The following is a 9,964-nucleotide window of genomic DNA, read 5'->3' as shown; positions in this document are numbered from 1 at the left end:
AAGCATATCCGAACCCACCATTGACAGGAGACCAGGCGATCCTTTAAACTTCATTTCTCAAGTAATACCAATTTTTATGTAGCAGGGACCCCTCGAGGAAAAAAAAAAGAAGCTGTTTTCGATTAAGAGTTGCCTATAGTCATTGATGGGTAGCTGGCCATGATCTTTTGGGAGGCTTATCAACTATAAAAAGTCTTATTGTTGGCGGTTGAAAAAGCAAAGATCTCATAACCCTATTTTTTAAGCTATAAAAGCTTTGCTTGTCAAATGAGCAAGCTGTTCATGGAAGCTTAAAAATTCTTGTTGACTTTGACTGTCGAAATACGTATGCTTGACCATCTTTACATAACGATATTAGGCTCCAATTAATCTAGGTCTAACCAGCCCCAAAAATCCCATCAGGTTTGGATGATTAGCAAATAGATGTCCCTCCCCACTAATCCAAGCCCATGCTTCATACTTTTGCAATCCCAAATTATTATTACCCAAGCTCTTACTTTTTTTTTTTAATCTTGGCGTGCATGAGTTGACCAAGCTCTGCTCTTAGAGTGAACTCGAGTTGTTCATGAACACCCTTGATCATTTGCAGCTCCCTATGAGAATTTTATGATAATAAAATATCCACAAAGAAGAAAGAGAATTTGAGAGCAGACTGAGACTTTTATTGAAAAGCATACTGTGAGGAGCATTCACTTTCATATAATTTATATAATAGATGTTACAGTCGTAGCGAAAAGTCTATGGAGTACTTATATCATAATACATTTGTTTTCTCCTTGGTAATGCTTCTTGCCAAACATGATCAACTTTTTTCATGCCTACTAGCTGTAAAATACCTTCCTGCCAAACTTAATTACTGGTGCTTTATTTGCGACAGCATGGTCCTGATCTCCTTGCTGCTAGGCCTTGCCTTCGGGTCATCCACTGTGCAAAAACAAGCAATCCTAAGCACCAGCAACATCTGCTCTTCAAACCCATTCCCCACCAGCTTCGTATCTATCGCTGCCCGCGGGTTTAACGAGTTCATCATGTTCCTCACCCACTTCACCAAGCTCATTTCATGCGTGTCCTGGAAGAAGTCATCCGATGGCAACTTACCAATCACCAGCACTGCCAAAATCACTCCAAAACTGAAGATATCACACTTCGCTGTGAACTTCAGCGTCTGGTGATACTCCGGTGCAATATACCCCACGGTCCCGGCAAGGTTCGAGGTGGTTATATGAGTGTTGGCGTCAGGCATCTCCTTGGCTAAACCAAAGTCTGCTATCCTCGCCTCCATGTCATCATCCAGCAAAATATTTCCTGGCTTGAGATCTCGGTGAATTATCTGAGGCTTGTGGTGGATATGAAGATACTCCAAGCCGGCGGCGATTCCGGTGGATATCTTGTGCCTTGCTAGCCAGTCCAGATCTCGCCGGCCCTCCGAGACCTCCTTGAGCACATCCTGAAGGCTTCCATTCTTCATGTACTCATAGATCAAGTAATGGCAATCCGGGAGGGAAACATGAGCCAGCAGCGGTAGCAAATTCCGGTGACGGATATAGCCGACGGTCCGAATCTCCGACCGGATCTGACGCATCCACTTGTCGAGCAGCCTGCTCTCCTCATCAGTAGGTTCGGTATTGTCAAGTGTCCTCCTCCTGACCTTCTTGATAGCGATCTCCCTCCCGGGTTTCTCCGGCGTACCTGGGAGCTGGGCCTTGTAGACCTCGCCGCAGCCGCCCCGGCCGATGACCTCCAAAGAAGCGAGTCCATCCTCCTTCTCCAAGAATGCGAGGTGTTCGGCGCGCTTGATGATCGGGCTGAAGATGGATGGCCCTCCTGGATTCTTGTACCGGCCCCGGATGCAGTTAATCAGCAGCCGGAAGAGGATGGAGATAGCGAGACCGGAGAATATGCCGGCCACCGAGCCGACAAGGAAGCCGATGATCCAGTTACGCACACGGTGCTTGTGCCTGTGATGATGCCGATGCGACGATGATGGCGCTGGCGCCGGCGCCGTGGCGGTGGCTGAGGAATTGCTGTTTCTTGAAGAATTGCTGTGTGTTGATGAAGAATTGTTGGTTGAATTGTGGCTCGGGAGGAGGCTCCGGCGCCCGGGGGAGTTGTCAGAGGCTGGTTGGGCGATGAGGTTGGGGTTGTTGGACAGGTCGAGATGGCGGAGCTTGGGGAAGAATTTGAGAGAACGGGGGACGGGGCCGGAGAAGAGGTTGCCGGCGAGGGAGAGGTTCTCGAGGTAGGGGAAGCGGCGGAGGAAGGAGAGGTCGCCGTAGAGGCGGTTGGAGGACAGGTCGAGGAAGCGGAGGTTGGAGAGGGAGGCGAGCTCGCGGGGCACCTCGCCGGAGAGGCGGTTGGCGCGGAGGTCGAGCACGCGGAGGGCGCGGCAGCGGGCGAGCTCGCGAGGTAGGCCGCCGGTGAGGCTGTTGCCGGGGAGTGAGAGCTCGCGAAGGGCGGGGAGGCGGCCGACGGCGGGGGAGAGAAAACCGGCGAGGCCGGCGTCGGAGAGGGCGATGCGGGTGGCGGCGCCGCCGGCGTCGCAGGTCACGCCCCGGATGAGGCAGGGGTCCTCGGATACGGTGTGGCCGAGATCGGAAAGAAATCGGCGGAGGGAGTCGGAGTCGATGCCGGCGTCGGCGACGGCGAGGGTGGCGGCCGAGAGGAGGAGGAGGACGAGGAGGAGACGTATAGCCATGGTTAATTTGCGACTGGCATGGAGGTGTGAATTTGGCGGTGCAATTAAAGGGGAATGGGTTGTGGAAAAGTTCGAGCGCCGGGAGGGGGAAATGGACGGTGATGGAACGGCCGTGGAAGAAATGGGCGGCTAGCATTTGTTGGAAGACTTTGAGGTCAACGAGGGCGTGTCGTTTGGGACCCTTCGATGTTGACCGGATGTTTCAGGGTGTCGTATTATTTGGTTTGCATTACTTGGTGGTGTTTTATTGGACAAAGCTGGTGTGTGGTGTTGGAGTCTTTGTAGGTAGCATGTTGCCGTCCAGAACGTGAAGAAGGAGGAGGAAAAGTTCCCCACGCGCCTTGACTGCTGACCAGGGACAATATGGCTAAGGGGTTTGCAAATTTTTTTTAGATCACACATTTTCTACAAGTGAGACTTAGCAAAGGAGACTAGAGTTTTTTTCCAACAATCAGGAGTCAACTGGCCTCTTCTTTGAAATAAGAAGAAAAAGGCCAGGTATCAGGCCTGAAAAAGGATATACAATACAAGAACTTAGAGGGAGAACCTAAGAAAGTCATAGGTTCCAGTATTATTATTTTAGGTAACATTTGATTTGGCTATGAAGTAAAAATTTATTAAAAAAAAAAGAAGATAAGTTGAAAGGAATAAAATCTATTATTTAGATTTTGTTGTAGGGACAAAATTTTTCTCCCACTTTTTTGATATGTTTCAAAGTAGATTGGGGCAAAATTATAATTGAGAGTCTAAGTTTCAAAAAAAAGCAGATAGACTTTCAAGAGCAGTAGGAAGGCATAAAAATCTCGCTTAGACCAAGTCGTCACCCATGTGATATTTGGAGTATGTGGCTGGAAGTCTTTGTGATGCGTAACGTCTGAATGACTTCTCTGAATTAGATTTCTAAGTTGTTAAATCGTCTTCTTATCGCCATTTTCATCCTCTAAGAAATTCCTAGTACATCACCTCCCTTCTTGGCCATGGCCACCCTTCTTCCTCTGCCTGTCATCTTCCTCTCTCTAATCACCTCTTGTAATGGTAGCAGGAGCATTAGAAGTCCAAACAAAAGCTTCATCAAAACCACCATGTTTTACACACCTGCAGAGAAATCAAGTGTTCCTTCATCGGATCAGAAATTTCATATCAATCCTATAGGAGTTGCAGTTGGTTTTCTAACACCTATCCTTTTGTTTCTATGCTGGTTGGCTGTAAGATATTGGAGGAGGAACAAAAGCTGTAACAAAGTTGGTGATGACTCTCGGCCGACATTATTCACCCCAATGATCAGGTCCATTGATCTCTCCTTCTTGGAAAAGCTGGAACAAGGTGGCCTCCAGTTGGAGATCGTTGGTCGTGGGGGGTACGGCGAGGTCTACAAAGCTGAGTTACGCAATGGAGTGAGAAGAATGAAGATTGCAATCAAGAGGATAATGCAACCAGCAATTGATGCAGGAGAGCTCTGTGAAGGGGAAACCAAATTCCTGAACCTTCAGATGCAGCAAATCAGATCAGAAATCCAAACAGTTGGTCAACTGGGACACCCAAATATTCTGCCTCTCTTAGCTCATGTGTCACGGCCAAACTGCCACTACCTTGTCTACGAGTTCTGTTGAAACAGAAGGAACTCTAGTAGAAGAAACAGGTCTTGAAGCGTGAATTAACACTGTCCTTAAGCGAATTTTGCCCCACTATGTTGCTGTTGGTGATCCAGCAAATTCGCTCCAGGATACATCAAAACCCAAATGGAATTCTAGCCAGCAAAACTAGGATTCCCCAGAACAACGAAAATGAAAAGTTTATGTAGAAGAAGTTATATTTCTGTGAAGGATATTGGCAATTTATAACTTTGAAATAAATTCTGAAGTGACACAACCTTTGGAATGGTGCCTGTTCAAAACATAACTGCTAGTGCAGTTATTTTGTGCAAAAAACGGATATAAACTGCCAATATAAATTTCATTTTACACGTGCACGTGCTAAGTGCCAAGTGCCAATCTTTGATAATATAATATTGGCTTTCCTTCACAACTTCCCACCAAAAAGTTACTTTAGCATGTGTAGGATATGAATGCTTATTAAGCTATCTAAAAAACTCTACACAAGCAATGTGGGACTAAAACCCCTCTCAACATTACAAACTATTAAAGGAAGGAGACTTCCAACAATCCCCCACTTAGTTTGTAATGCTAATTATTTGAGTGAATGCATCGAGAAAGTTTCTTTCGAATTAAACCTCCTCTTAGTGTAAGTACTTCAAAACTTCGATGAAATCAACAGTAACTTAAGTTTTAAACCATAATTCCTTATTATCAAAGCTGGAAGTACCACACACACAAACTCTACCCTTTTCATTCCGAAGTATACCGTAAGATTTAGCACCGTATATGGCCTTGTGCTACATCCTGGATTCATGAACATGTACAAAAAATTAAGATCCAATTTTTTTTATTGTTAGAAGCGGCACCACTTCTATGTTCATATAGGTGAAGTTTCTTTGAGCCTTAGTACAAGGCTCCCATGTTCAAACCGAACAAACAAACTTCATTAAAGGCAATATCCATACCTATCCTCCTATAATAAGTATTAGCTTCTAATACTTGATACCGTCACTAATCAGAAATTTGTTATTACCCTTTAAACCTTTAATATTAACAAGTAATAGAAAAGGTTGGGTTCCCATTACTGGTGACAAAAGTTTAAAATGACTTTAGACCCATACCTATGGCAGTGTTCCTAACCATATCTCTCGAGAGTCCTTTGGTTAATGGATCAGCCAAATTATTACTGGATCTTATATAGACAACTGTTATGATCCCCTCAGATATAAGTTGCCTTATGTACTCGTGTCTTAAACTAATGTGTCTAGACTTGCCGTTATAAATCTTGTTAAAAGCTCTAGACATCGTTGCTTCACTATCACAATGCAAAGAAATCGCTGGCATCGGTTGTGGCCACAACTTTATATCTAACAACAAATTTCTTAGCCATTCCGCTTCTTTGCCTGCTGCCGCTAAAGCTATAAACTCAGATTCCATAGTGGAATGAGTTATGCAAGTTTGTTTTTTCGAAGCCCACGAGACAGCTCCTCCACCTAAAGTGAAGATCCAACCAGATGTAGATTTGTTATCACTAATGCTAGTAATCCAACTAGCATCAGTATAACCCTCTAGCACCCCTGGAAACTGATTATAGAACAGCCCATAGGATTTAGTCCTTTTAAGATATCCAAGAACTCTTCCTATAGCTTTCCAATGTCCAGTGCTAGGGTTGTGAGTAAACCTTGAGAGTTTGCAAACCGCAAAAGCAATATCCGGCCTAGTGCAATGCATGGCATACATTAAGCTGCCAATTGCACTTGCATAGTCAATTTGACTAATAGACCTACCTGAATTCTCAACCAACTTGTTTGAAACATCTAGGGGTGTATTAAATTCTTTTATACCTAAATGATTGAATTTAGTTAGCAACTTCTCAATGTAATGAGACTGACATAAAGCATAACCCCCACTATGTTTCTTAACTTTGATTCCCAAGATAGTATCAACTTCTCCAAGTTCCTTCATTTTGAATTGAGAAGTTAAATACTTCTTAGTTTCATTTACTCCTTTCATGTTGGTCCCAATGATTAGCATATCATCAACATAAAGGCATATAATCACACTATATTCTTTAGTAAACTTTGAATAAACACACTTATCTGCACTATTGTGATTAAAACCATGTGACAGAATTACTGAATCAAATTTTTCATGCCACTGTTTTGGTGCTTGTTTCAAACCATACAATGATTTAATCAATTTACAAACCTTTCTCTCATTTCCAGGTAACACAAAACCTTCAGGCTGCTCTATGTAAACCTCCTCATCTAAATTACCATTTAAAAATGCTGTTTTAACATCCATTTGATGGATATATAAATTATAAATTGATGCTAAAGCAAATAATATTCTTATGGAAGTTATTCTTGCCACCGGAGCATATGTGTCGAAATAATCAACACCTTCCCTTTGCTTAAAGCCCTTGGCTACTAACCTTGCCTTAAAGGTCTGCAAGGATCCATCGGTATTGTATTTTCGTCTAAATACCCATTTACAACCAATGGGTTTAAAACCAGGAGGTAAATCCACTAACATCCATGTATTGTTGGATAACAAAGAATCCATTTCATCATTGATTGCCTCTTTCCAGAAAGCAGAGTCTCTAGACACCATAGCTTCTGTATACGTTTTAGGATCTTCCTCAACTTGCATGATTATTGGTATTTTATTAAGCACGATATCTCTATTCCCTTCAACTAAAAACACTATAGCTTGTGAAGATATAAAATCATCACCTAAGTTCTTATTCTTTCTAGCTCTTTGACTTCTCCTAGGTTCACTAGGAGAGTCAAGTGCTTTCCTTTTATTGTAAACCGATGAGCTAGGGTCTAAACTTGTATCTTGTGGTACTGAAAGCTCATTACTATTCTGTATAACCATGGGTGTTGGATTGACATTTGAATCGTTAAGATAACTTGTTTCAATAAATTCAACATCTCTAGACTCAACAATTACATTTGAATCAATATCTAACAACCTATAAGCCTTAGAGTTTTCTGCATATCCCACAAATATACTTTTGAGAGCTCTAGGACCTAACTTTGTCCTTTTAGGATCTGGAATTCTGTAATAAGCTATGCAACCCCATACCCTCAAATAGCCTAAATTAGGCTTCCTTCCTCTCCATCTTTCATACGGAGACTCTTTCATTTTTCTTGAGGGAATGCGATTGTGTACATGACAAGCCGTTAATAAAGCCTCTCCCCATAAGTTAGTTTGCAACTTGGCATGTAAGAGCATGGTATTTACCATTTCTACAAGTGTTCGATTTTTTCTTTCAGCCAATCCATTTTGTTGTGGGGTGTATGGTGCACTAGTTTGATGAACTATACCATGTTCTTCACAAAAACCAGAAAAATCATTAGAGAAATATTCCCCACCTCTATCACTACGTAGAGTTTTAATCTTCTTCTCTTTTTGATTTTCCACCATAGCCTTATAACTCTTAAACATGTCAAAAGCTTGATCTTTTGATTTCATTAAATATACAACAGTATACCTAGAATAATCATCTATGAATGTGATAAAGTACCTATTCCCTCCTCTAGTTATAAGTCCATTCAATTCACAAATATCAGAATGAATTAGTTCCAGAATATTAGTGGTTCTTTCATTCTTAGGAAAAGGTTTCTTAGCCATTTTTGCTTGAATGCAAGTTTCACACCTTTTATCACTATGATCAGAACAAGAAATTAAACCATGTTTGGACATAAACTTTAATGATCTAAAATTCACATGTGCTAAACGATAATGCCATAAAGAAAATGATGAATCAACAATATAAGCAGAAACATTCACTTTATTAATACTAAGCTTGAACATTCCATCACAAGCATATCCTTGTCCAACAAATACACCATTCTTAGAAATAATTAATTTTCCAGCCTCTATTACAACTTTGAGACCCTTCTTGCAGAGAAGACTTCCAGAAACTAAATTCTTTCTAATATCCGGAACATGATGAACATTAGTAAGAATCAATTTCTTTTCAGAAGTAAGTTGCAGTTCAACAGTTCCTTTTCCAACGACCTTTGCAGTGTCATGATTACCCATCAGAAGCTTCTCTCCTTGTGGCAAATCTTCATAGTCTTTGAATTTAGACTTGTCATTGCACACATGAACCGTTGCACCAGAATCATACCACCATTCAGAAGACTTCGTCATTGTTGCCATGTTCAACTCAGTTATCATACTGATTTTCAGATCAGAAATCATAGCAACAATTTCAGAAGTTTCTGGTTCAGTCATATTGGCTTGCTTACCCTTACGATCATTCTCAGTTTTCAGCCTCTTCATAAACCTGCAATCTTTCTTAAAGTGCCCTTTCTTTCCACAAAAGAAGCAGGTCTTATTTTTCTTACTTGCATCAGGCTTACTTGATTCTGGATATTTTCTCTTATTTCCGGAATTCTTTTGGACTTTCTTGGTGCCAGACTCAACATTATTCACCTTAAATCCAAACTCGTTAACACCCTTATTCTCACGGATCCTTGTTTCTTCTTCAATCCGAATGTGTTTAACGAGTTGGTCAATGGTAAATTCCTCTGAAGTGTGTAATAGTTTCTTTCGATAATTATTCCAAGTCTGAGGCAATTTTGCAATAATTGCTGCAACTTGAAGAGGTTCAGAAACTTCCACTTTCAGATCCTTGAGTTTGGATACCAAAACTTGCAGATCATCAACTTGATTCATAACAGATTTATCATCTGTCATTTGAAACTCAAAATACTTTAAGGAAATAAATTTGTCAGTACCTTGTTTTTCTGAAGTATACTTGTCCTCAAGAGCAGCCCAAATTTCCTTTGGAGACTGGATAGATCTGAATAGATCGTAAAGTCGGTCTGACAAATGGTTCAGAATGTACCCTCGACAGCGCACTTCATCATCTTCACGTTTCTTCCGGGCAGCCTTCACTTCGTCAGAATCATCAGGTTGTGGTTCAGGCAGCGGTGATTGATTCAGAACATACACTATAGTCAATTCAGTGAGGAGAAAGAACATCTTATCCTTCCAGCGCATAAAGTTCGTCCCATCAAACCTTTCCACCTTGTAAACATCCTGATTAATCACCTTGGACTCCATTGTAGAATACAACACAAAAATTCGCTTAAGATTGTTGAAACAGAAGGAACTCTAGTAGAAGAAACAGGTCTTGAAGCGTGAATTAACACTGTCCTTAAGCGAATTTTGCCCCACTATGTTGCCGTTGGTGATCCAGCAAATTCGCTCCAGGATACATCAAAACCCAAATGGAATTCTAGCCAGCAAAACTAGGATTCCCCAGAACAACGAAAATGAAAAGTTTATGTAGAAGAAGTTATATTTCTGTGAAGGATATTGGCAATTTATAACTTTGAAATAAATTCTGAAGTGACACAACCTTTGGAATGGTGCCTGTTCAAAACATAACTGCTAGTGCAGTTATTTTGTGCAAAAAACGGATATAAACTGCCAATATAAATTTCATTTTACACGTGCACGTGCTAAGTGCCAAGTGCCAATCTTTGATAATATAATATTGGCTTTCCTTCACAACTTCCCACCAAAAAGTTACTTTAGCATGTGTAGGATATGAATGCTTATTAAGCTATCTAAAAAACTCTACACAAACAATGTGGGACTAAAACCCCTCTCAACATTACAAACTATTAAAGGAAGGAGACTTCCAACAAGT

General features: G+C 41.4%; 1 protein-coding gene across 1 annotated transcript; it reads right to left on the bottom strand.

Moving 5' to 3' along the window:
- Positions 1–659: 659 nt before the first annotated feature.
- Positions 660–2,747, bottom strand: LOC103709938 (leucine-rich repeat receptor-like serine/threonine/tyrosine-protein kinase SOBIR1). Its single transcript, XM_008795474.6, has one exon. It carries the CDS (start codon positions 2,693–2,695, stop codon positions 854–856), a length of 1,842 nt encoding a protein of 613 aa, XP_008793696.3. The 5' UTR covers positions 2,696–2,747; the 3' UTR covers positions 660–853.
- Between the last annotated feature and the right edge of the window lie 7,217 nt (positions 2,748–9,964).

Source organism: Phoenix dactylifera, chromosome 4 (genome assembly GCF_051530095.1).
Source record: "Phoenix dactylifera cultivar Ajwa chromosome 4, Ajwa_hap1_PhDact_Kaust_v1.1, whole genome shotgun sequence".
Lineage (NCBI taxonomy): Eukaryota > Viridiplantae > Streptophyta > Magnoliopsida > Arecales > Arecaceae > Phoenix > Phoenix dactylifera.
Note: the sequence above shows the minus strand (reverse complement) of the source record. Positions and strands in the feature narration are given on the sequence as shown.